This window comes from Enhydra lutris, unplaced genomic scaffold (assembly GCF_002288905.1).
Source record: "Enhydra lutris kenyoni isolate GAN:26980312 unplaced genomic scaffold, ASM228890v2 scaffoldscaffold26, whole genome shotgun sequence".
In the NCBI taxonomy this organism is placed as follows: domain Eukaryota; kingdom Metazoa; phylum Chordata; class Mammalia; order Carnivora; family Mustelidae; genus Enhydra; species Enhydra lutris.
The window spans coordinates 1,160,063-1,187,285 of NW_019154110.1; the positions used below are offsets into that span (position 1 = coordinate 1,160,063).

The 27,223-nt window shown below is 43.1% G+C and overlaps 2 protein-coding genes across 4 annotated transcripts in view; one reads left to right on the plus strand and one right to left on the minus strand.

Moving 5' to 3' along the window:
- Nucleotides 1-132: 132 nt before the first annotated feature.
- On the minus strand, nucleotides 133-19,024 carry LOC111151250 (serine racemase). Of its 3 annotated transcripts, none has more exons than XM_022509114.1 (8): nucleotides 18,920-19,024; nucleotides 6,170-6,341; nucleotides 4,071-4,197; nucleotides 3,773-3,876; nucleotides 1,795-1,914; nucleotides 1,596-1,670; nucleotides 699-908; nucleotides 133-350 (listed from the first exon to the last, which is right to left on the minus strand). In XM_022509114.1, the coding sequence occupies exons 2-8, from the start codon at nucleotides 6,335-6,337 to the stop codon at nucleotides 135-137; spliced, it is 1,020 nt and encodes a 339-aa protein (XP_022364822.1). In that variant the 5' UTR covers nucleotides 6,338-6,341; nucleotides 18,920-19,024; the 3' UTR covers nucleotides 133-134. The 3 variants fall into 3 exon arrangements, with proteins under 3 accessions (XP_022364822.1, XP_022364821.1, XP_022364820.1); XM_022509113.1 differs by having other exon boundaries at nucleotides 18,616-19,024; XM_022509112.1 differs by lacking the exon at nucleotides 18,920-19,024 and adding an exon at nucleotides 12,609-13,512.
- A 101-nt stretch (nucleotides 19,025-19,125) lies between these two features.
- The window catches only part of LOC111151251 (SMG6, nonsense mediated mRNA decay factor), a 241,550-nt gene continuing 233,452 nt past the window's right edge, over nucleotides 19,126-27,223 (plus strand). The window contains exons 1-4 of the mRNA XM_022509115.1: nucleotides 19,126-19,283; nucleotides 21,449-23,189; nucleotides 23,735-23,927; nucleotides 24,427-24,537. Of these exons, the coding sequence (XP_022364823.1) occupies nucleotides 19,196-19,283; nucleotides 21,449-23,189; nucleotides 23,735-23,927; nucleotides 24,427-24,537 (2,133 nt within the window). The 5' untranslated portion in view covers nucleotides 19,126-19,195. The remainder of the gene's footprint in view (nucleotides 19,284-21,448; nucleotides 23,190-23,734; nucleotides 23,928-24,426; nucleotides 24,538-27,223) is intronic.

Below are 27,223 nucleotides of genomic sequence, written 5' to 3' on the forward strand. Positions count from 1 at the left end.
AACTGTTACTGAAATATCCACTCTCCATTAGGAACTTGAAAGTTGTTTAAGAGAGGAATATAGGAAGTTAGAGTAACCAGGAAACAAAATTTCCAAGTGACTAGAGATACTGAATCCTATCTCTTTTGCATAAACTAAACAGAAACAGATTGATAAGGAGCTGGCCTTTCAGCCTGCTTCACCCAAGTTAGGGAGGTTAGGTCTACATTTCCACCACTGAGCACAATACAGATGTTCTTTACTTCTGGGGAAACTGTTTGAAAATGCTGAGACAGGACAGCGGCCACTGCAACACCAGCTGTAGGTTCAATAAGCAGTTTCATCCTCTCCCACACCAGCTGGGTTGCATACTGTTGGTATGGAACGGAGTAAGAATTAGTGAAATGGGAAAAGGGGAAAGAGCCTAGTTGGTTGACCTTTACAATTAAAGGTCAGATGGGGTTATATGCCCAGTCTAAATTTTTCTTCTTGACCGTATATATATATGCTCACCAATGAAGGACAGGACTTTTTTCCCATCCTAACTCTGTTTCTACTGTTGAGCAGGTTTTCTTAATACATCTGGGGCACCCTCCCATGTCATGAAGTCATCTAGTCAAGTCCCCAGGGAGTAAGTTGCTACTCAAAACAGGAGAAGACGCTATTGCCTAAGATTTTGCTCCATTCTTTCGTATGTTCCTTTCCTATCAGAGCCTCACCTTAATTTCATCCTCTGTGACTGTGAAGACATCATCAACAAGGTCCCTTATAATAGGCCAGGTGTTTAAGCCAATGCTGGATTTGACACCATCTGCTATGGTTTCTGGAGGATAGGGATTGGGAGTCAGTTCCCCTTTCAGCTTGGACTGGTAGCAGTCATCTGCATTCAAGGGTTCAGCAGCATATACCTTCACACTAGGTCTCAGAGCCTAGGAAAAGGAATATTAGACATCTTAAAACTAGCCACAGCATTTTGCTTGCAAATCTGTAGTAAAGTAGGCAATACAGGTAACTCATTTCTGTTCAAGAGCCTTTCCTTTGATTGATGTAATAAAAATAGACCTTGAAGGGGCGCCTGGGTGGATCAGTGGGTTAAAGCCTCTGCCTTCGGTTCAGGTCATGATCCCAGGGTCCTGGGATCGAGCCCCGCATCGGGCTCTCTGCTGAGCAGGGAGCCTGCTTCCCCCTCTCTCTCTGCCTGCCTCTCTGCCTACTTGTGATCTCTGTCAAATAAATAAATAAAATCTTAAAAAAAAATAGACCTTCAAGCATTTTAAGTTGTATGCCTAATAGCCTTTAGTTGCTTAAATCACATCTAGTTCTCCTGGTAACTAGGGAAAAGAGTAGCCCTTGACTTGGATAGTGGGTTTTTGAAATGGAATTCAGGGAAAGGACTGTGAGGATGCCACTCATGACTGCTTTTGCCTTGTGAAGTTGTAACCAATTAAGAACAGGGTAGTGAGGCAGAGAAGAGCCTTCCATTTCAAGTGCCAAGGGTTGGTGGGAAAGAACAGCAATTTGGGGGAATGTTGAGCCAAGTATCCACAGTGTACTACAATGTAAAATAAAATTATCTATGCCTGAAGCAGGGAGTCCTCCAGAAGCTATTTTCTTACCTTAACTGTAATTGCTATTCCAGCAACCATTCCTCCTCCTCCTACAGGTACCACCAGTGCATCTAGCAAGGGTACCTTTAGTGAAAAGAATATAAAGTATAAATAGGTCTATTAATAACCAGTTTTATATGTGTATAAAATAATTATACAGCCAAACATTAGCTTTATCGGTGGCTAAACAAGAATTAACAGCTCTTACCTGGTTTAGTACTTCCATGGCAATTGTCCCTTGCCCAGCTATCACTGCAGGCTCCTGGTTGGGATGTACCATGATGCCTTCTGTTTCTTCCATAATTCTTCTGGTAACATTTTCTCTGGACTGAAAGAGTACATTAAATTAATGTATTTGATTTGTATTTAGAAGTTCCCAACAAGGGTGCCTGGGTGGCTCAGTGGGTTAAAGCCTCTGCCTTCGGCTTGGGTCATGTTCCCAGGATCCTGGGATCGAGCCCCGCATCAGGCTCTCTACTCAGCAGAGAGCCTGCTTCCTCCCCTCTCTGTCTGCCTACTTGTGATCCTTCTCTCTCTCTGTCAAATAAATAAAATCTTTAAAAATAAATAAAGGTTCCAAACAAGTTTGATTCAGTCATTTAACACTATTGGCCATCCTTTTTTCAGACTTACTGGGGACTGGGGATATAACTGAACAAACTAGTGGAATTATGTTCTAATATGCAGAGGGGTGGCATATAAATATGTCTAAATGCTGCGGAGAATAGTCTTTTATAGGGGGTGCTTAGGAAGGGTCTTGAGTAATGTGATTTTTTTTTTTTTTTTAAGATTTTGTTTATTTATTTGTCAGAGAGCTAGCAAGCACAGGCAGACAGAGTGGCAGGCAGAGGCAGAGGGAGAAGCAGGCTCCCTGCCGAGCAAGGAGCCCGATGCGGGACTCGATCCCAGGACGCTGGGATCATGACCAGAGCCGAAGGCAGCTGCTTAACCAACTGAGCCACCCAGGCATCCCTAATGTGATATTTTAATAGGATTGAACAAGTGCTGTAGATCTCCAGAATATTCTAGAGGGAGAATAATAGCAAATGCAAAGACCACAAAGTAGTAGTGCTTGGCTTTTCTGAGAAAAGGCTAAGTTAGTATGGTTGGTGTGAAATGTTTGGTGGGACAGTAATAGTGGGAAAGACTGAAATGGGCCAGTTCATCCAGGCCTTAAGTGATTGCAAGAATTTTGGTTACCAGTGTGTATAAGATGGGAAACGATTGGAGGGTTTTCAGCTAACGAAACAAGTTTTAACATATTAAATGGATAGTGCAAGGGTGGAAGGAGGGGGCTACTGTACCTAGGTGAAAACATGTTCATTTGAATCAGGGCATTGATGGTAAAGCCTGTTAGAAGTAGTTGGATAACAGAAATTATTTTTTTAAAGTTTATTTAAAGTTTATCTATGTCCAATATGGGGCCTGAACTCAAAACCCTGAGATTGAGTTGCATACTCTTCCAGCTGAGCCAGCTAGGTTCCCTGGGTAATAGAAATGATTTGAAAGTAGGACCAAGATTTGGATGTAGGGTGTGGGAGAATTCTCAAAGGTGACTTCATTTATTTTGAGCAACTAGAAGGATAAAAGTTGCCATTTACCAAGATGGAGAAGACTGGAAGAGGAGCAGCAGTGGGGAGGAAGATCAGGAGTTTGGTTTTAGACATGGTAAGTTTAAGTTGCCTTTTAAGACATTCCAAGTGGGAATATCATCAGGGAATCATTGGAGATACAAGTCCGGGTTAAGGGCAAAGATCAGGACTGGAGTTAGAATACAGACTTTTTTTTTTTCCCAGATATTTTTAAAAGTTTTGTTTTTGTGTTTTTTGAGAGATAGCGAGAGCGGAGGGAGGGCCAGAGGGAGAGAGAGAGAGAAGCAGACTCCCTCCCAAGTACAGAGCCCCACACAGGGCTCAATCCCACAACCTTGAGACCATGACCTAAGCCTAAACCAAGAGTTGGTCACCCAACTGACAGAGCCACGCAGGCACCCCAGAGAATAGGTGATAGGTTAAACTATGAGATTAATGATCTCATCAGAGTGAGCATAGGTAGAGAAAGGGTTGAGCATGCTAACATTGAAAGGTGAAGAGGAAACACAGAAGAAACAGCCAGTAGGCTAGAAAGAAGTTTCATTTGATGGTGAAAGTTGGTAAGCTGACACTGAACACTGCTTTCTTCCTTACCTCATCACTCTGTTCACTGTACACTATGGAGGCTCCATAGGCTTGTATTGCCAATTTTTTACAATTGGGAGCTGTTTCGGGCACCACAATGTAAGCAGGAATTCCTGGGAGGAAGAAACATGTTTAGTTAGTACAAATCAGGAAAATTTAGAATAGAAACTTATGTTTAATTTGCTTATAATGAAATAGGAACCTGGAAATAACCTTCCCACAGTAGTCACCAATCTCACTGAATAAGAATACTTTTCCACTCTTCTCGGATGATCGTACACAGTACCCTGAGAAGTTAGTCAAGTACCTTCCAATTTAGCAGCATAGGCGAGAGCCTGGCCATGGTTTCCACTGCTGTGAGTAACCACGGCTTTGGGCTTCTCTTCCGAGGTGGCAGGAGTCAAGCCTTTGACTGCATTAAGGGCACCACGAATCTGGAAAAGGGATGGTGAAACCATGTATTTGATTTGATTTAAAAAAGTTTCTTTTCAAAACACCAAGGAACTTTCCTAGATATTCTCTTCCTAACACCGCACATCCATTAGATCACAAAATCTTGTTGATTGTACCTCTGAAATATCTCCTGTGTTTTTGCCACTACCTTGGTGAAGCCTCATTTCTCAACTTGCATGTTATCAAACCTCAACTAATCCTGCCCAGGGATCATTCTCTAATATTTCCACTAGATTATGGAAGTGACCTTTTAAAAATGTTCTCTTTTTACTGACTACCTATTTTGTAAACACAAATTCCTTACAAATTGCAGTCTTTCTAAAACATACTTACTGCTTCTGTCACTGTTGTAGCCATCCTAAATTACTTCCAGTTTCCCTCCTACAGGTTAGCTCACACCCCTGTACCTCCCAGCGTGCTGGTACCCCTACATATAGTTCTTTTCCTTCACTCCCTGATCTGGCTAAAAGTACTCATCCTATAAAATTTGGATGAAACATCATTGGTTCAACTTCCTTGATCTCCCATGCAAAATTAGGCATTTCATTCCATGGTATTTTATTTGTATCTCTCAAGTTACTTGTCATTAACCTGTTTGTTGACTGGACTGTCTTGCAAGTGTAACTAATAGTACAAGACCGTGTGTGTGTGTGTGTGTGTGTGTGTGTGTGTTTGTGTGTGTGTGTGTGTATGCCTAGTATAGTTAGTTAAAATAAGTATGTGATGAGTGATGAATGAAAAATAAACCATGGCAGAAGCAAAGGGCAAAAGAGAATGGAGAGTTTATTATTTTTTTAAGATTTTATTTATTTATTTGACAGAGAGAGATCACAAGCAGGCAGAGAGGCAGGCAGAGAGAGAGGAGGAAGCAGGCTCCCTACTGAGCAGAGAGCCCGATGCGGGGCTCGACCCCAGGACCCTGGGATCATGACCTGAGCCGAAGGCAGAGGCTTAAACCACTGAGCCACCCAGGCGCCCCGAGAATGGAGAGTTTAATATAAAAGTTCTCATTAGGGATGCCTGGGTGGCTCAGTCAGTTAAGCGTCTGCCTTCAGCTAAGTCATGATCCCAGGGTCCTGGGATCTAGCCCTGCATTAGGCTCCTTGCTCAGTAGGGAGCCTAGCCTGCTTCTCCCTCTGCCTGCAGCTCCCCCACCTGTGCTCCCTCTCTCTCTCTCTCCCTCTGACAAATAAATAAATAAAACTTAAAAAAAAAAAAGTTCTCATTAATGGGTGAGGAAATGTAGTCCTAAAACTACCACTTAACAGGTACTAGTACCTATCAGGCATAGTGCTAAATGCAACATTCAGATTTATACCTGAAAGGATCTTAAAACTCAACTAACAGAAATTAACTGCACTGAATCAACACAGAAGTCTTTCACCTTTTAAAGTATCTATGTAAGTAATCTCTACACCCAATGTGGGGCTCAAACCTCAAAATCAAGAGTTGCATGCTTTTCTTACAGCAAGCCAGGTGCCCCCAGAAGTCTATCTTTATGCAAAGGAAAGGCTCTGACATATTTCCTAGAATAAGGGATTAGCTAGATTTAGATCTTTTACATTCATAAGGTATCAATGAATAGCAAGTTGACACAACTTGGTTGTATACAGGGTGATCACTCTTGCCCGTGTTGCCTTGCAATAATTAAGGTTAATGTCTATTGTCTGAGTTTAATCACAGGTGCCCCTTTCATTCTCAACCATGTCCTAGTTTGGACAGTAAATTACATCATCACCCCAATTATAAGAAATTCTGAGATTATGTAAAAGTGGGTTATCAACACCATAATGCTAAGTAACCAGTACTTTATCAAAGGAAAACTTCTACAACCCTTTATTCAGCTATAAAAATAGTTTACCCACCTCACTGGGTGGTCAGGAGGATCAAATAAATGTGTATGGGAAAGGGATTTGAAAAGATACATGATATATTATCAAAGGGCATTATTACCTTAAAAGATCCAGTTTTCTGGAAGAGTTCACATTTGAAGAAAAGATTGCGCCCTGTTACTTGATTGAAAATGAAACTTGTTAGCACTGGTGTGAGGTGAATAAAATCTTGAATGTTGACATGAGCTTTTTCAACATCAGCAAAAGAGATGCAGTACTGAGCACACATGGTTCTGAAACCCAGGAATAAAAAAAAGGGGTCAAAGCAAAGCCCAAAACAATATGTTTAATGAAAAGATTTTGAAAATGGCTAACAGACCCACAGAATGTACAAGAGTGAACCATAATGTAAAACATGGACTTTGCTAATGACACATAATGCAGGTTCAATTGTAACAATCCCATTCTGATAGGGAATGTTGATAATGGGGGAGGCTCCGTTTCTGGGGGGGGGCGGTGTGAGGTATATGGGAAGTCTCTTCAACTACCCATCAATCTTGCTGTGATTTTTTTTTCTTTTAAAGATTTTATTTATTTATTTGACAGATGAGATCACAAGTAGGCAGAGAGGCAGGCAGAGAGAGGAGGAAGCAGGCTCCCCCACTGAGCAGAGAGCCCGATGCAGGGCTTTAACCCACTGAGCCACCCAGGCGCCCCTCTTGCTGTGAATCTTAAATTGCTCTAAAAAATATTTTTTAAAAAGGGGGTGGGGGAGGGCCCCTGGGTGACTCAGTGGGTTAAAGCCTCTACCTTTGGCTTGGGTCATGATCCCAGGGTCCTGGGATCGGGCTCTCTGCTCAGTGGGGACCCTGCTTCCTCCTCTCTCTCTCTGCCTGCCTCTCTGCCTACTTGTGATCTCTATCAAAGAAATAAAATCTTAAAAACAAAAAGGGGGTGGGGGAGGAAAATGTACAACACAGGAAAATACACTTGGGGTCTGTGGTGGTAATGGAATGGTCTCTGGTACTGGGGATCCAGAATCTCTGAATAGAAGGGAACGTATCTTGAAGCTGCATTTCTTTTTTTTTTTTTTTTTTTGTCAGAGAGAGAGGGAGAGAGAGCAAGCACAGGCAGACAGAATGGCAGGCAGAGGCAGAGGGAGAAGCAGACTCCCCGCCAAGCAAGGAGCCCGATGTGGGACTCGATCCCAGGATGCTGGGATCATGACCTGAGCCGAAGGCAGCTGCTTAACCAACTGAGCCACCCAGGCGTCCCTTGAAGCTGCATTTCTTAGTAAATTTTTTTTTTCGGGGCACCTGGGTGGCTCAGTGGGTTAAGCCTCTGACTTCGGCTTGGGTCATGATCTTGGGGTTCTGGAATCGAGCTCTGCATCAGGCTCTCTGCTCAGCGGGGGGGCCTGCATCCCCCCCTCTCTCTCTCTGCCTGCCTCTCTGCCTACTTGTGATCTCTGTCTGTCAAATAAATAAATAAAATCTTTTAAAAAAAGTTTTTTTTTTCCCCCTGGTGAATCTTTATAGGAAAGGCTTAAAGCTTACCCCTCACTCATACCATCCCTTACCATCCAAGCACTGTTACTGGTCTCTACTTCTTCATCATTTTTGTGAAGCTTGAATGAACTGGGTTCAAAATCTATTAAAATTTTTTTTTAAAGAGCCACCAGGTACCCGCAAATACATAAAATCTTAAAAAAAATTATTTAGGGGCGCCAGGGTGGCTCAGTGGGTTAAGCCTCTGCCTTCGGCTCAGGTCATGATCTCAGAGTCCTGGGATCGAGCCCCGCATCGGGCTCTCTGCTCAGTGGGAGCCTGCTTCCCCCTCTCTCTCTGCCTGCTGCTCTGCCTACTTGTGATTTCTGTCTGTCAAATAAATAAAATAAGATCTTAAAAAAATTATTTAGCAAGGGAGAAAATTGCTTATAACCCTGTCATCTTAATCAGTTATGTTCATTTTTGGGGCGCCTGGTGGCTCAGTGGGTTAAAGCCTCTGCCTTCAGCTCAGGTCATGATCCCAGGGTCCTGGGATCGAGCCCCGAATTGGGCTCTCTGCTCACCAGGGAGCCTGCTTCCTCCTCTCTCTCTGCCTGCTTCTCTGCCTACTTGTGATCTCTGTCTGTCAAATAAAAAAACAAAATCTGTGAAAAAAAAATTATGTTCAGGGGCGCCTGGGTGGCTCAGTGGGTTAAGCCGCTGCCTTCGGCTCAGGTCGTGATCTCAGGGTCCTGGGATCGAGTCCCGCATTGGGCTCTCTGCAAAGCAGGGGGTCTGCTTCCCTCTCTCTCTCTCTCTGCCTGCCTCTCTGCCTACTTGTGATCTCTCTCTGTCAAATAAATAAATAAAATCTTTAAAAAAATAAAAAAATTATGTTCATTTTCTGTCTCGTTTCTTCAGTATACATACGTCACATGACAGTTAAAATCAGCACCTTCACAGGTACTTGGATGGTGAAAGTGAGGGTAAAAAAAATAATCAATATACTTTCTGGAAAAACAAATCTCATTTAAAAATGGGCAAAGGACTTGAATGGACGTTTCTCTGAAGAAGATATACAAATGGGGGCGCCTAGGTGGCTCACTGGGTTAAAGCCTCTGCCTTCGGCTCAGGTCATGATCCCAGGGTCCTGGGATCGAGCCCCGTATCGGGCTCTTCGCTCAGCGGGGAGCCTGCTTCCTCCTCTCTCTCTGCCTGCCTCTCTGCCTACTTGTGATCTTTGTCTGTCAAATAAATAAATAAAATCTTAAAAAAAAAAAGATATACAAATGGACACAAGCACATGAAACGATGCTCAACATCACTAATCACTAGGGAAATTCAAATGAAAACCACAGTGAGATACCCCCTTACACCTATTAGGATGACTACTATTAAGCAAGCAAGTGTTGGCCAGGATGTGGAGACACTGGACTTTTTGTGTGCTGTTGGTGGAAATATAAAATGGTGCAGCAGCTATGAACAGTATGATAGTTCCTCAAATTATTAAACATAGAATTCCTCATGATCCAACAATTCCACTTTCAGCACCCTTAAGCCCCACATTATTCAGGGGTCAACTGTACTTTGAAGTATAGTTTCAGTGCTTCATACTGGTAAGACAGACAAAATTTCTGTAGCAGCCTATACTAGGAAAGCCCCCACACAGCCTGAACTTCTTTAATTTTTTTTTTTATTTTTATTTATTTATTTTTAAAGATTTTATTTATTCGTTTGACAGATAGAGATCACAAGTAGGCAGAGAGGCAGGCAGAGAGAGGGGTGGAAGCAGGCTCCCCGCTGAGCAGAGAGCCTGATGCAGGGCTCGATCCCAGGACCCTGAGATCATGACCTGAGCTGAAGGCAGAGGCTTAACCCACTGAGCCACCAGGCACCCCTATTTTCTTATTTTTAAAAGATTTTATTTATTTATTTGTCAGAGAGAGAGAGAGCACACACAGGCAGGGGGAGGGGCAGAGGGAGAAGCAGGTTACCTGCTGAGCAAGGAGCCTGATGCAGGACTGTGATGCAAGGCTGGATCCCAAGATTCTGGGATCATGACCTGAACTGAAGGCAGCCGTCCAATGGACTGAGTCATCCAGGCGTCCCAAGATAAGGTTTTTTTTTTTTTTTTAAGATTTTATTTATTTGACAGACAGAGATCACAAGTAGGCAGAGAGGCAGGCAGAGAGAGGTGGGGGTAAGCAGGCTCCCTGCTTGGGGGCTTGATCCCAGGACCCTGGGATCATGACCTGAGCCGAAGGCAGAGGCTTTAACCCACTGAGCCACCCAGGTGCCCCAAGATAAGGTTTTTGTTTTTTTTTTTTTAAGATTTTATTTATTTATTTATTTGAGAGAGAATGAGTAAGAGCGAGCATGAGAGAGGAGAAGGTCAGAGGAAGAAGCGGACTCCCCAAGGAGCTGGGAGCCCGATGCGGGACGAGATCCTGGAAGTCCGGGATCATGACCTGAGCCGAAGGCAGTCGCTCAACCAACTGAGCCACACAGGCGCCCAAGATAAGGTATTTTTAACTAAGTATTTAAATTGCTTACTGATGACATATATGAAAAGTAATAGTTTTTGTATATTTAGCATGTAATAGGATACGTAAGTAGATTACCTTGTTAGATCTAATAGTTTTATAGTTCACTCTCCAAAGAATCACACTATCTGCAAATAAAGATGATTTGTTGGGGGCACTTGGGTGGCTCAGTTGCCAAGCATCTGTCTTTGGCTTGGGTCATGATGCCAGGGTCCTGGAATTGAGCCCCACGTTGGGCTCCCTGCTTGGCGGGAAGCTCCCTCTCCCACTCCCCCTGCTTATATTCCCTCTCTTTCTGTGTCTCTGTCAAATTAAAAAAAAAAAAAAGATGATTTGTCTTTACCTTATACGTATACCTCTGGTAACTTTTTTTTCTTTCTTTTTTTTTTTTTAAGATTTTTATTTATTTATTTGACAGATAGAGATCACAGGTAGGCAGCGAGACAGGCAGAGAGAGAGAGGAGGAAGCAGGTTCCCTGCTGAGCAGAGAGCCCGATGTGGGGCTCGATCCCAGGACCCTGGGATCATGACCTGAGCCGAAGGCAGAGGCTTTAACCCACTGAGCCACCCAGGCGCCCCTCTGGTAACTTTTTCAATGACTTCACAGCTAATTGGTTTATCTGGATTTGCTATTTCCTTCTGCATTAATTTTGGTAATTTATATTTAACTTTAATGATTAGATGATTAGAAATCATCTAATTTAAAATCTCAAATGTATTAGTATAGAGTTGAACACATTATTTTTAAGCTTTCTTCCTATCTTTGGTATTTTTATTTATTCAATCAACAAACTTTGAACACCTCTCTGTGTCAGATATTATTTGATCCTGGGATATAGTGTTAGAAAAATAGAGTTGTCCCTGCTCTTAAAGCTTATGATCTAGTGGAGAGATGTGTTATAAATAATCCAAAAATAATTATATATTTACAAATATTGATAGGTGATATCAGGGAAGTATGTTAGGATACTATAATGGGAGGGTATTTAGATCAAGGAAGGAGGCTAAGGAAAGCCCTCTATAGAGAAGTGAAATTTATGACCATCAGGTGAATAGGCAGAGTAGATGGAAAAGTGTTTCAGCTGGAGGGAATATGCATGAATGCTTTACAGAGGAAAGGAACATGGCATATTCCAGAAACTAAAAGAAAGCCAAAATAGTGATCAGCGAGAAAGAGCAAAATTGGCAGGATCGACATCATAATGGACCATGAGTCATGGATTTTTTTTCTGAAGAGCAATGGAATACCATTGAACAATTCTGAGCAGGTAAGTGACATGTTAGAATTTGCATTTTTAGAAAATCACTGTGGCTACATTGTTCTGAATGAAAAGGAAAGAAATAACATTGGAATCAGGGAGTCCATTTAAGAAGTATTGTCTACATGAAGACGCACAGGTGCTTGGATGGTGAAAGTGAGGGTAGAAAAAAATAATCAATATACTTTTTGGAAAAACAAATCTCATTTAAAAGTGGGCAAAGGACTTGAATGGACGTTTCTCTGAAGAAGATATACAAATGGACACAAGCACATGAAACGATGCTCAACATCACTAATCACTAGGGAAATTCAAATGAAAACCACAATGAGATACCCCCTTACACCTATTAGGATGACTACTATTAAGCAAGCAAGTGTTGGCCAGGATGTGTAGACACTGGACTTTTTGTGTGCTGTTGGCAGAAATATAAAATGGTGCAGCAACTAGGAACAGTATGGTAGTTCCTCAAATAATTAAACATAGAATTCCTCATGATCCAACAATTGCACTTCTGGGTATACACCCAAAAGAATTCAAAAAGTGTTTCAAAGATGTATTTGTACACCTATGTTAATAGCAGCATTATTCATAATAGCCAAAAGGTGGGAGCAACCCAAGTATCTATCAACAGATGAATGGGTAAACAAAATGTGGTATATATATACAATGGAATGTCATTCAGCTTAAAAAGGAAGGAAATTCTGACAGACCACATGGATGAATCTTGGGGATATTAGGCTAAGTGAAATAAGCCAGTCACAAAGAAACAACTACTGTATGATTACACTTATGTGAGGTACCTGGAGTAGTCAGATTCATAGACAGAAACTAAAATGGTGGTTGCCAGAAGCTGGGGGCAGGGAGGATGGGAAGTTGTATAGTTTCAGTTTTCCAAGATAAAAGGAGTTCTGGAGATTGCTTGTACAACCAATGTCAATGCACTTAACACTACTGAACTGCATACTTAAAAAATGGTTACAATGGTATATTTCATGTTATATGGACTTTACCACAATTAAGAAAAAAATCACACACACACACACACACCCCCACACAAGAGATACATTTTGGAGATTATAATTAGGCCTCTTGGTTGCAAGTCATAGAATCCCAATATGAACTGGCTTAGGCACAAAATGGAGGTAATAAGATTTACTGGTTCATGGAATCCAAGAGTTGAACCACGGGAAGGGCAGGAATATGAAATCTCAGGAAGAACTGGAACCAGAGACTTGATATTTTTCCAGGACTTTCTCATTGTTTCTCACCTCTGCTGTTTTTTGCATGTTGGCTTCATTCTTTTTCATTGCAGACCAGCTGGTTCCACATGGCAGGACATTTGGCTGCTGACAGCTCCTGTTTTACATTTTATGGCTTCCACACAGGAAAGGGACTTTTTTTTTCTTAGTTTCAGTTCAAAAATTCTGGATAAGGATTCTGATTGGCACATCTTGGCCCAGGACCAGTGGCCAAGGGTGTGAGGTCATTTGACAATACTATGCAACAGTCACAAGTATTTACAGAAACATGAAAAAGAAACAGAATGATTTTTATAACACAGTATCAATTACATACATTTAAAACACATACATAAAATGATACAATATATTATTCAAAGATACATATATATCCAATGACATATATTAAACACAATTAGAATGGCTACCTAAGAAGGGAGGGAAGGAACATGAATAACTTAAAGAATAAAAGCTAAAACGAGAAAGGACTTGTTGATGAAAGGATGAACCAGATATGATTGCCTCAAATCTCTGTACCTGAGGGAAAAATAGCAAACAAAAGTGAGAAGAAGAAAAAAATGAAAGAAAAAGAAAAGGTACTTCTGAGTGAGAATGGGATGGGGGTGGGGGACAGTTTTCGAGAGAAAAGATGAGAATGTTGAGATAATACCATAGCTGTCCACTACAGAGAGAGAAAGCACATATTCTGATATTGGATTAAATGTGGGGAGTGAGGGAGGTGGAGGTTAAGGGTAACTCCTGAGTTTTAAACTTAGATGATGGCATAATTAATTGAGATACGACTAGTGAAGAAACAAGTATTTCAAGGGAAAATCAGAGATTTCATGAAATAAGTTTGAATTACTTATGAGACATCTAAGAGGATTTCCTTTTTTTTTCTTTGCCAGAAATGTGTCTATTTTAACATCTATTATATTTCTGAAAAAATGAGCTCTTTATCAATTTTTAATTAATTTTATTAATTTTTATTTTATCTTTATTCTATTTTCTCTTGTTTAATAAATCTTATTAACGTTCATTTTTTAAAAAAGATTTTATTTATTTATTTGACAGACTGAGATCACAAGTAGGCAGAGAGGCAGGCAGAGAGAGAGGAGGAAGCAGGCTCCCCGATGAGCAGAAAGCCCGATGCGGGGCTTGATCCCAGGACCCTGGGATCATGACCTGAGCCAAAGGCAGAGGCTTTAACCCACTGAGCCACCCAGGCGCTCCTAACTTTTATTTTTTAAAAAAGATTTAAGTATTCATTTTATAGAGAGTGTGCAGTCGGGGAAGGGGCAGAGGGAGAGGTAGAAAGAATCTGAAGCAGACCCTGCACTGATAGCAGAGAGCCTGATGTGGGGCTCAATCCCACCATAGTGAGATCATGACCCTAGCCCAAACCAAGAGTTGGATTTTTTTTTTAAGATTTTATTTATTTGAGAGAGAGAGAGAGAGAGAGAGAGAGATCACAAGTAGGCAGAGAGGCAGGCAGGGGGGTGGGGGAAGCAGGCTCCCTGCTAAGCAGAGATCCCGATACGGAGCTCCATCCCAGGACCCCAAGATCACGAACTGAGCTGAAGGCAGAGGCCCCACCCACTGAGCCACCCAGGCGCCCTTTAAGAGTTGGATGTTTAACTGACTGAGCCACCCAGATGTTCCATTATTAATTTTCATTCTTTAAAAACTTTTTTTTTAAATTTTAAAATTTTATTTTTTTTAATTGTTTTAAAATTATAATTCCAGTATAGTTAACATACAGTGTTCTATTAGTTTCAAGCATACAATATAGTGACTCAACAATTCTATACATTGCTCAGTGCTCATCAGGGTAAGTGTACTCTTTAATCCCCTTCACCTATTTCACTCATCCCCCTACCAACTTCCCCTCTGGTAACCATCAGTCTCTATAGTTAAGAGTCTTTTTCTTGGTTCGTCTTTTTCCTTCATTTGTCCTGATCCCAGGACCCTGGGATCATGACCTGAGCTGAAGGCAGAGGCTTAACCCACTGAGCCACCCAAGCGCCCCTCTATCACATCTTCTGTATCCATTCATCTGTTGATGGACACTTGGGCTGCTCCCATAATTTGGCTATTAAAGTTATTTATTATTCGTGCAATAAACACAGAGGTACATGTACCCCTTTTGAATTACTGTTTTTGTATTTTGGGGGTAAATACCCAGAAGTGCTATTACTGGATCACTTTTACAATTAATAATAAAAGCACGCAGGCTATTAATTTTCCTCTGAGTATATCTTTAATGATATACCCACAGGATGGGCGCCTGGGTGGCTCAGTTGGTTGAGCATCTGCCTTTGGCTTGGGTCATGATCCCAGGGTGCTGGGATCGAGTCCTGCATCGGGCTCTCTGCTCGATGAGGGGCCTGCTTCTCCCTCTCCCACTCCCCATGCTTGTGTTCCCTCTCTTGCTGTCTCTTTCTCTGTCAAAAAAAAAAATAAATAAATAAAAAAGATATATCATAGGTTTTGCTATGCAATATTTTCATTAATTTTATTATTCTTTTAAGCTTTTATTTATTTGAGAGAGAGAGAGTGAGAGAGAGACACCATGAGAGGGGGGAGGGTCAGAGAGAGAAGCAGACTCCCCACTGAGCAGGGAGCCTCATCTGGGGCTTGATCCCAGGACTCTGGGATCATGGCCCAACCCAAAGGCAGACACCCAACTGACTGAGCCACCCATGTGCCCCAGTTTTAATTTTTAAAGAATCCAGTCTTAGCTTTGTTTACTTTTTTGACCTATGAGTTATTTATGTGTGATGAAGGAAAAAGGCACCTGGGTGGCTCAGTTGGTTGAGCGACTGCCTTCAGCTCAAGTCATGATCCTGGAGTCTTGGGATGGAGTCCGGATAGGGTTCCCTGCTCAGCAGGAAGTCCTCTTCTCCTTCTGATCCTCTCCCCTATTGTGTTCTCTCTCTCAAATAAATAAATAAAATCTTTAAAAAATTTTTTGTTTAAAAAATTTATAAGTTGGGGAGCCTGGGTGGCTCAGTGGGTTAAACCTCTGCCTTCGGCCCAGGTTATGATCTCAGGGTCCTGGAATGGAGCCCTGCATCGGGTTCTCGGCTCAGTGGGGAGTCTGCTTCCCCCTCTCTCTCTGCCTGGCTCTGTGCCTACTTGTGATCTCTCTCTCTTTGTCAAATAAAACAACAACAACAACAACAACAAAAAACAACAACAAAAAAACCACTTGCTTAGAAAAAAAAATTTCCAAGTAGCTACGTTTTGCTTAATTTGTGATTATTCATTTCTAATTTTACTACTCTGTGCTCAGCAAACATGACCTGTACAATTTTTGTTTTTATTTTTATTTTATTTTTAAAGATTTTATTTATTTTATTTGACAGATAGAGATCACAAGTAGGCAGAGAGGCAGGCAGAGAGAGAGAGAGGAGGAAGCAGGCTCCCGCCGAGCAGAGAGCCCGATGCGGGGCTTGATCCCAGGACCCTGGGATCATGACCTGAGCCGAAGGCAGAGGCTTTAATCCACTGAGCGACCCAGGCGCCCCCAATTTTTGTTTTTAGAAACTGAATTCCTCCCAGGTCACCTGGGTGGCCAGCTGGTTGAGCATCTGCTTGGGCTTGGGTCATGATCCCAGGGTCCTGGGATGGAGCCCTGCATCAGGCTCCCGGCTCAATGGAGAGCCTGCTTTTCCCTCTCCCGCCCCAATTTCCTCTTGTGTTCTCACTTTCTCCAATGAATAAACAAAATCTTTAAAAAAAATTTCAATTCCTCCCTTCTCCACTATCCAAACTTGTTATTTTTTGGATTACCCATATGTGACCAAATTCCTACTGTAAGAATTTAAAACATTACAGAAAAATAAAGAACCTTCACTCTCTAATCCTTAAATCTATTCTCTTCTACAAAGATAACCACTTTAAAATGTTTAGTATGTCTTTTTGCATACCTTTTTTGGATGTATTTATATAGAAACTTACATATACAATAAATGGTTTTTTGCTGTACTCAAACAGAACCATACTCTACGTATTGTTCTGCAACTGGCTTTAAAACATTTTTTTAAAATTATATATCTTGACTGTTTCATGTCAAACACATTTTAATTCTTTTTTTTTTTTAAGATTTTATTTATTTATTTGAGAGAGAGACAGTGAGAGAAAGCATGAGAGTGGAGAAGGTCAGATGGAGAACGAGACTGCCCCTGGAGCTGGAAGCCAGACGTGGGACTCAATCCCAAGACTCCAGGATCATGACCCAAGCACAACGCAGCTGCCCAACCGAGGTACCCAGGCGCCCCACATTTTAATTCTTTAAACTCAGAAGCTTTCACTGTAATACAGGCTTTTTTTTTTTTTTTTTAAGATTTTATTTAGTTATTTGACAGACAGAGATCACAAGTAGGCAGAGAGGCAGGCAGAGAGAGAGAGGAAGGGAAGCAGGCTCCCTGCTGAGCAGAGAGCCCGATGCGGGGCTCGATCCCAGGACCCTGAGACCATGACCTGAGCCGAAGGCAGAGGCTTAACCCACTGAGCCACCCAGGTGCCCCTGTAATACAGGCTTTAATATGATTGTTCATTTATTTTTACCTTGTTATTTCATGAACCTTTAGATCTGAAGGCTAAATTTAAGTCTTAAATTTAAATTTTCCCATCAACTTAGTAAATTTTCTTCTATTATTTCTTTGATTCCTGTTTCTCCTCAGTCAGTTCTCTTATCACCTTCTGGAACTTGTATTTTATTACTAGTTTTCGGGATCCATTCTCCATGTTTTCTATTCTTGTCTCTCATAGTTTTATACTTTCCCCTCTGAGTTCTGGTAAATTCTCTTGAACTGGTTAAACTTTTGACATATCTCATTGGCAGTACAGAGACTGTTGCATTAATTTGGCAATCACGTTTTTCCTAAGAATTTTGTTCAGATTATTTCTCCATCTTTTGAAAAAAAAATTATCCAATGTCTTAATTTCAATGTTAAAACATGTTCGTTTTGGGGTGCCTGGGTGGATCAGTTGGTTGACCATCTGCCTTTGGCTCAGGACATGATCCCAAGGTCCTGCCATCCAGTCACTTATCTGGCTCCCTGCTCAGGGGGGAGTCTGCTTCTCCCTCTGCCCCTCCCCCACTCCTGCTCTCTCTCTCTCTCTCTCTCTCTCTCTCTCTCTCAAAAAACAAACAAAAAAAAAGAATTATAGTTTTTAATATTTCTCCATATTTTTTTCATGTTTTAAATATTGCCACTTGCGGGGCACCTGGGTGGCTCAGTGGGTTAAAGTCTCTGCCTTCGGCTCAGGTCATGGTCTCAGGGTCCTGGGATCAAGCCCCGCATCGGGTTCTCTCTGCTCAGCAGGGAGCCTGCTTCCCCCTCTCTCTCTGCCTGCCTCTCTACTTGTGATCTCTCTCTGTCAAATAAATAAATAAAATCTTTAAAAAAAAATAAAAAAAAATATTGCCACTTGCTCTGACTACTCAAATTAATCTCCTTCTTTGAAACACTGAATCTTTTCACATATCTATTGACTTTCTCCATCTGCTTAGCCTTCTGGTGGTGAAACCTGTGTCACATAATAGGGATTGAATGAGTTATGTCAGAGACTGATCAAATCTTTTAGACCCACTCAAAGGAAAATTACTGGTAACTATTTGATGGTGTACAGGTCCAATAGACTGTATGGGATCGGTAAAGAGGAACAGGTGGAGAGAAGCAGTCTTGGGGGAGGGAGTTTCCCCACGGTTCTGAACATGGGCTCAGGAACAGGAAGTTAAAATACGAGTATTCTGATGCGGTTACATTTCAAAGATGGAAAAAACAAAACCACCAATACAGATCCAAGGAAGTCAAGTAATTTTTCCAAGAATCCACAATGATACAGAACTTCCCAAATCAACTTACAATACCTCCTGATTTACTTCCACACAACCTTCCCTCAGCAAGAGCCAACCATACTGTTTTTTTTTTTTTTTTTTTTAGAAAGGTCGGGGAGTGGGGAAGTCAGGGGTTTTGGGGATGTAGTCCTCCATTAAAGAAAAAGACTGATATACTCTGATACTTACCCACTGTGTTACCCTGGGCAATTTGCTACGCTTCTCTAGGATTCAGTTTCCTCATCTAAAAAAAGGGTGGGGTGCTCGTAGAAGACCTTTAAGGTCCTCAAGTAACAGCCTGGGACGCTAGTCCGGGCCTGTGGAGGCAGACCCTGGCCTAAAGATGACGGGAGGAGGCCGGATTGTGGGGTGTCTCCGTCAGCCCGAGCCCCAGACCAGCACCAGTGTCCTCGATGGCCACCACAGGAGCAACAGCAGCTAACACCACGAACGCCCGCGAAGCCTGGCCCGGCTCCACCCGGTCTCTTCTCACCTCACAGGCGCTGCGTTCCCAACTCCAGCCTCAGCTCACCTTCCCGACCACACCTTTGCGCACGCGCAGTGCCCACCTCCCCAGCTCTCTGGAGTCGCGGAACTTGCGTTCAGAGCTTTTCCTCCCAGTGCGGCCACCGTCGTTAGGGGAGGAAGGCGGGAGGGGGCGGGGACACGGGTGGGAGGTGGGTAAGCGCGCGCGCCGCCCGTCCGTCGTGGTTTCCTGGCTGCGCGCGGCGGTGGCGGAGTGGTTGCAGCTGTAGCAGCAGCTGCGAAGATGGCGGAGGGTTTGGAGCGTGTCCGGATCTCCGCGTCGGAGCTGCGAGGGATCCTGGCAGCTCTGGCTCCGCAGGCCGGGAGCAGAGGTGAGTCGCGCCGCCCAGCTCCTGGGTTGGGCCTGCCCGCCCCGCCTCCCTCCCCTCCTCTGCCTCCTCCCAGCTCTGTCCGCGGCGCTCTTGAGCCCCCGCCCCTTCCCCCAGCATTGGGGGCGGGGGGCGAGGGCGGTCCCCTGGCCGCCCCACCAGCCCGAGGGCCAGTGTAGGATCGAGCTCTGCCAGCCCCGGCGCCCTCCGGGAGAGCCCGACCCGAGTTCCTGCCTCCGCCCCCTTTCTTACCGCGAAGGTGACTGTTCCCCATTGCCCCAACCTTCTCAGACCAGTTTGTGGATTCCCACTCATCAGGAGACGAGACAGGGAGTGGGTGCTGGGGACTGGGGGAGGCCCTGGGATGTGTCGTTCCCAGAGGAATCCTCCTCATGCCTTCCTTGTCATCTGTTTAGAGTTGGGGAGAAGGAACTGTGGAAATTGAGGAGAAAGATTGAACAGCTTGAGACTTCCTTGCCGAACTTTTTCCCCCAAGGCAGAGTTCTGAAGGCTGTGCCACCGGAGGGATCCAGGACCTCCGGTAGAGAGCTCACTCTACTCTGGTTTGCCCTTGGCATGTGTGGGAGCAGTTTTTATCAGAGAGACTGTTCATCTTGCAAATTAAAGTCTCCATCTACGCCAGGAAAGCTCCAAGGAAGATTCTAGTATATCATCTCTCCTTTGTGGGGTGGTGGAGTTGTGTAGAATGGAAGTTGTGCTTCTGCAGGCTTGTGGCCAAAGTCTGTGAAATTGACTTTCGTTGGTCGTTTGAATGGGATTATTCAGGGTGTTTTCTCCCTCTGCGCTGAATAGTAGTAGCTTTTCTCTTCCTCCTCCCCACCTCTCACCTAAGTTACAAAGGCTCCTGAGGGTCAGTTATTCTGGAGGTAAGCTGCTTTACTTTTATTCATACTTGATGGAGTAGTCTTTTAAGCTTTTGAAAACACTGAAGCAGTATCTTAAACTTCAGGGTTTTTTGTGTTTTTGCTTTCTGTTTTGTTACCCCTATGAGTTAAATGCTGGAGGATATTATTTATTTCTGTAATGGGCTTGTATGTATTGTTGTTTATAGAACAATACTAGGATTTTATAAAGCATTCTGTTTTGAGTACTCTAATCTCACTAATTCCTGTCAGTTTCCTTTTGACAAGTTTCATGGCTATTTGTAGTAGTCTCTTCCCTTAATAGGCAAAGGTAACAAATACAAAAAATAGATACTTGCTTATTTGTCATTCAGTAAGTTTAGGGAGCCTGGAAGAGTAGTTTCAAAAGTCCTGTACCCTTATTTTTAAATACTGCAGTCCTTGGTATTTTGGGAGCATGTCACAATACTTCCATCATCCTCCAGAGAAAGCTCCTTTATGGAACTTTTTCCTTCTCATATTCCACATCATAGTAGCAGTTAGTCGCAGTATTCTAATGATGATAGTCTGAGCAGTATTTCCTTGGAATGACTATTGGTTGCTGTTAGAGAGTTGATGAGCATGAGTGGAGTTGAAGAATGTGAAAGGAACTGCTTCCTGTTTGCTTCAAAAAGAGGTATGTGTTTGGGCAGTTGGTGTCCTAAAAGAGGAGGATTGTCCTGGCCAAGTTCAGAGACTGGAGTTGCACATTTTTTCTCCCAGATATGTCCAGAACTATGGATTCTTGTGCATACCCCTCTTTTTCTCCTTTACCCGCAACTACTACTATGTAGCCCATTTTGGCTTTGCCACCCTTCAAAAAAGTTAGAAGCACTAGAAGAAAAGACTAAAATGGATCCAAGGACTCCATAGCAGAGAGAAGTCTGATGCCCAAATAGTTAGACATCTTTTATTCTGGCAATGATAAGGTATTTGGGGTCTTGGATACCTGGATATGACTTGGGTAACACAAGAGAGTATTATGTTGTTGTTGTTGTTTTTCTTATTTCCCTAATCCAAGTGTAGATAGCGATAACATAATGAAGTCCTTAGCCTTGCCAGTTGGTAAACAAATACTGTAAACCTACTAGAATTTCTGCTTCTTCAAAAATTTCCTCCCATGTTCGCCAATATTAGCATTTCGATGTGTTATTCTTGCTTGGCTTTTCTGTTACTTAAGCAGAATGACAGGTTTTTTTTTCCTTCCCTCCCCTTTTATTCTTTTCTTCTACCTATTCCTTCCCAACACTCTCTCTAACATCATAGAAAACATGAAGGAGCCCAGGCAGCGCAGAGATAACCGGCGCCCAGATCTGGAAATCTATAAGCCTGGTCTTTCCCGACTGAGGAACAAACCTAAAATCAAGGAACCTTCTGGGAGTGATGAATTTAAGGATGAAACTGTTAATGACAGAGATTCCTCTGCTGTTGGAAATGGTACCCAGCTCATTAAAGACGTCTGCAGGGAACTGGATAACCAACATCAAAATGGTCCTGTAGACCCCGAAACTATTGGGACACAGGAGTCCTTTCCTAGGACTTCTGGACAAGAGGACCGAAGTCTAAGAATTATCAAAAGAACAAAGAAACCTGACATGCAGATCTACCAGCCTGGAAGGCGTTTGCAGGCTCTTTCCAAAGAAACGACTAACAGGGTGGGTGAGGAAGAAATCCTCAACCAGGTGGAGCAACTGAGAGTAGAAGAAGATGAGTATAGGGGAAATGTGAAAGAGGAGGTTGTGAATAAACGGGACAAAGATGAGTCAGAGAAGAGCCTAAATGGTGACAGAGTAAGGGCTGCAAAGGGAGAAAAAGGAAAGAGGATTGAGAAGGGGGAGGGGATAAAGAAAGTAACTGATGACCTGGCACAGGGGAAGCCAGGTTCTGCAAAACGCTACTCCCGCTCAGACAAACGAAGGAACCGCTACCGCACTTGTAGTACCAGCTCTGCGGGCAGCAACAACAGTGCTGAGGGGGCTGGCCCGATCGATAGTGGATGTCGCCGCCGCCGACAGGATCGGGCCAAGGAGAGGCCACGCCTGAAGAAGCAAGTATCTATGTCTTCAACTGATTCTTTAGATGAGGACAGAATTGATGAGCCTGATGGACCCAGGAGGAGCTCGGAAAGGAAGAAACATTTAGAAAGAAGCTGGTCTGGCCGTGGGGAGGGAGAGCAGAAAAGCAATGGGAAAGAAAATCGAGGCACTCTCCGTGTTACCTTTGTTGCAGAAACCATAAACAAAGATTCCCCCGTGGTGAGATCATCCAGGGAGGATGTGGATAGGATAAAGCCTGACAGAGGCTTAAGCAGTGGGGGCAAAGGCTCTGAGAAGCAGGAATCCAAAAACCTGAAACAAGAACTTCGAGGCCGTGGACGTGGCATTCTGATTCTGCCCGCCCATACCACCCTATCTGTCAGTTCAGCCGGTTCTCCAGAATCTGCACCTTTGGGACCTCGGCTTTTATTTGGATCTGGTAGTAAGGGATCTCGGAGTTGGGGCCGAGGAGGCACCACTCGACGATTATGGGACCCAAACAATCCTGATCAGAAACCTGCTCTAAAGAGCCAGACACCCCAGCTACATTTCTTAGACACTGATGATGAAGTCAGCCCTACCTCTTGGGGTGATTCCCGCCAGGCCCAAGCATCTTACTATAAGTTTCAAAACTCTGACAACCCCTATTATTACCCGCGGACACCAGGCCCTGCCTCTCAGTATCCTTATACCGGCTACAGCCCTCTGCAGTACCCCGTGGGCCCTACAAATGGTGTGTACCCTGGGCCTTACTACCCAGGCTACCCAACTGCATCAGGACAGTACGTCTGTGGCCCTCTCCCTGCCAGCACCATGAGTCCCGAGGAGATGGAACAGCACATGAGGAACATGCAGCAGCAGGAGCTCCATAGGCTTCTCCGGGTGGCTGACAACCAGGAACTGCAGCTCAGCAACCTGCTCTCCAGGGACCGGATCAGTCCTGAGGGCCTGGAGAAGATGGCTCAGCTCAGGTACGCTGTGTCCCATCCTGGCTAGAGGGAAGGGGGATAAGCTGGAGGTGTGTAGGTTCCTGTGGCTGAGGAACGTAGAAACTTCTTTGGGAAGGCACTGGGTATTAAATCCCTTTCACATTGATTTTTGTAAGGAAGGGGCTTGGAAAAAGAACAGAAAATTTTATTTCTAGTCTTAGAAATGATTATGCTTCCCACTCTTTCTTTAAGAAAAAAAATTTTTAAGAGAACATGGAATCTGGAAATGGAAAAGGAATGACTTTCCAGAATGCCAAGAAGTGAACAACATATAACTTGTGGTGAAGATCTTACTTCAGCTGTTAAATTTAGGTAGAGACATATGGGGAAAAACTACTTTCCTAGACATAACCGTCCTTAGAGTGACATTTCTGCTATGCAGAATGAAAAGTCACATGAGTACTATACCTGGTGACATTTTGGATTTCCTGCCAAGGAAGGTGTTTAATTTGCAAGAAGCTCAGATCTTGGGTCTAGCCTTTCTTGTGGTGTATTTGGAGCTAGAAGTTGCATGTATTTTATTCCAGAGCTGAACTGCTGCAGCTATATGAGCGCTGTATCCTATTAGATATTGAGTTCTCTGATAATCAGAATGTGGATCAGATCCTGTGGAAGAATGCTTTCTACCAGGTGATTGAGAAGTTCAGACAGCTTCTCAAGGATCCGAATGTTGAGAACCCTGAGCAGATTCGGAACAGACTTTTGGAGCTCTTGGATGAGGTAAACCATCATCTTTTTGTCCTCAGGATAAAGGCTTTAGCTGTGATGGGTTTTAGCACCTGAAATAATGATGATGTATAGCAGAACATTGACAAAAAACTATGCTCTTTTCTTGGATTTGGGCCTAACCTGCCCTGTTGCTTCCTTGCGACCATAACTTATTGGCAATTGGAGTTAGTTCTGAGCTTGGAAATTTTTTGAATGTCTTGTTTAGGGGTGGGTGGCTGGGGGGAGAGAAAGTGTGTATGGTGTGTGTGGGTGTGTGTGGGTGTGTGTGCATGTACATGCACGCGTGCATATTTTTAAAACCATGGAGGGGTTTATGCTATGAATTTGTTTTGTGTTTAGTTGGTGACCACTAAATACTGTGTATGCCTTTCTTTAGATGGGATGGCTGAACATTAGCCGAACTGTGGACAGGTTATTTGCTCTAGTTTCTGGTGGGTAAATTGGATCAGAACAGTCTGATTCAGTTTTTTCTTATTTTTTGTCTTTATAGGGTAGTGACTTCTTTGATAGTTTGCTTCAGAAGCTGCAGGTTACTTACAAGTTCAAACTGGAGGACTACATGGATGGTCTTGCCATTCGCAGCAAGCCATTACGCAAGACAGTAAGCCCCCTTCTTTATCTTTAATCATCCATTTTGTAAGCATTTGTCTAGTGTTATGGGCTAGGTACTACGCTAGGTGTTGAGGATACAGAACGAAAGACACAGTCCAGTGGGGGTACAGACCAGTTAAACTAGCAATTATCATGTATTAAGTACTATGGTAATGTTATATATACAGCGTGGAAGGGGCATAGAGTGAAGTGACCCTGATTCAGACTGGTGGAGTCAAGGGAGACTTCTGAGAGACTGTCGAGTCTTGAAACCTGACGAGGAGTAGAAGGGGTAGTACAGGGCACAGCAAGAGAGAATCAGGCCTTGTTGGAAAGTGTAAGAAGTTTAGTATGCTGGTTTTTGTAATGTGGAGTTGGCCTGTTGTAGGAGGTAAAGCTAATGAAGTAGAAAGGGTTAGATCTTTTGTATGCCATCCTGAAGAGTTTGTATGCCGAAGTTAGAACTTTTGTATGCCATACGGAAGAGTTTGGACTTTATTCTGAAAGCAGTGAGGAGCCATGGCTTGATTTTCACTAAATGGATAGCATAGATTTCTTCTTAGAACCAGTCACTGGCAAATGAATGAATTTGGGCAAGAGTGGAGATAGGAGAGTCAGGTTGCGGGCCTGAACTAGGGTAGAGGTAGTGGAGGTGGAAAAGAGACAAATTGAAAAGATATAAGGGAAATAGAATTGAGTTGCTGGCTGATTTGTGTGAATGGTGAGATAGGAGGCATAAGGAGTCTAGATCATCTCTCAGTTTGTAGCCTAAGAGAGTGGCTGGGAGGAAGAGGTTAGTTCAGTTTTGGCTCTGCGTAGATGTATGAACTTGAAAATGAATGGATGAATATCCTGGTCTTTTTGAAGCTTAGGGGAAAGAGCTAACCTGGTTCTATAGATTGAGAAGTCATCAGTGTATAAGTGATAGTTGAAGCAGAAGTTTGGATATTGGGATACTGGCCAGGCCCTATCCTGTCAGCCAGAGATTGGGGCTGGGGGAATGAAATTTCAAGGTAGTGGTGGGTAGAATTGTCAAGTGCCATAGAATCTTTGAATGCTGAGATTACTGAAAGTGTCCATTGGATTGGATGAGTTTATCACAATTTCAGTTGGAGAGAATAGAAGACAAGATTGCAGAGAATGAAATGTGGGACGGTAGATACAATGAAGGGAGTAATATAGACTATTCTTTTAAGAATCTTGGCTGTGAAGGCAAGGAGGGAAGATAGTTAAGTACATAGTGTCAAGAGGAGTTTGTGTTTAAGCTGGAAGAGGCTTAAGCATATTTATACATTGAGAGGAAAGGGTCAGGGGAAAGGGAGAGGTTAAAGATTCATAAGAGAAAGGCATGTGATTTATGAAGCAGAGACTTCCTCTTGTCTTTCTACTCCTGATGGTTGCTGTGCACAAACTCTGTTACTAATCAACAGGTATTTATTAAGACCTTCCTACGTGCCATAATTCATTGTGGAACAAGAAAGCCATGATCCCAGCTCTTGGAGTTTAGAGTTTGCTTAGGGGTGAGTACAGATGGTGGATTGGTAATTGCAGATGCAGTGACTTCTGCAAAGGATGTCATGATGGGGGTATGAGGTAAAGGGGTTTAGAGAATCATGGAAGACTGAGGAAGTCACAGTTAAGCTGGGGCTGAAGACCTGAGCTGTTAGCCAGGTGAAGGTGTATGGGAAGATGCTAGAATATTCTATGGAGAGGAAGTAGTATATGTGCAGGTCCTGAAGTGGGAAAGAGCGTGGTGTGTTAGGGAGACCGAGAAAAGTCTAGTCTAACTGAGGTTCAGAGAAAGAGGGGGGAAGTGGTGCTGCAGAGGTGACCAGAAGCTAGATCATCTGGGACTTCATCCGAAGGATAGTGGAGAGCCTTTGATGGAATTTGGCTCCCCCACTCCCCTCCATTGAGATAGCAGAGTGCTGTAGAATGGAAACATAATCTGTTTTCTTGGTTCCTTTATCAGCTAATTGCAAGTGTTCTTGGTGTTCATTCAGAGAATGTGTGGAATAGTCGGGACTCTGAAGGTTTATGGCTTGTAGTGGTATAGAACTTTGCTGAGGCACATGTTTGTTATGTATTAGGAGGTTGATGTGCAGTGGCTATTTAGCTAGTAGATGAGCCTTCCTCAGGGACAGTATCTACTTCTCCCTGAAGCTTTGCTCTTTATTCAGTGATGTGTTAATTTCTTGTGTGGAGTGGAATTGCATGTTATGAGGTGATGTTCTGTAGGTTTTTTTTTTTTTTTTTTTTTTTTTTGGATACATGTCTTGGGATTGTTAAGGGTCTACTCTGTTGTTTTCTCATGGAGGGACAGATGCCAAGCCCATTTTTGAGAAAACAGAAGTATAGAGAGGGAGAGAGAACTACTTAGGGACTGGCAGTCTTGTAGGTATTTGGTAAAGGGTAACTGTGTTACTGTTTTAGGTAATTGTTACTGTTTTGCAAAGTGAATGTAGGGCAGTAACACAGTGCAGGATACTAATAGTTTGAGGAGAGAGAGACTATAGTGAGACAGGAAAATAACAGAATCAACAGTTGTTTTAGTATTTGTATATCACTTTATAATTTGTGAAGTATTTAGCACTTACTCTCTTCACTTACCCTATGGAGTATGCATTTTTATATTCAGATGAAGAAACTTGAGTCCCAAAAACAGTTCCAAAGACCCACAGATCACACAACTTTTA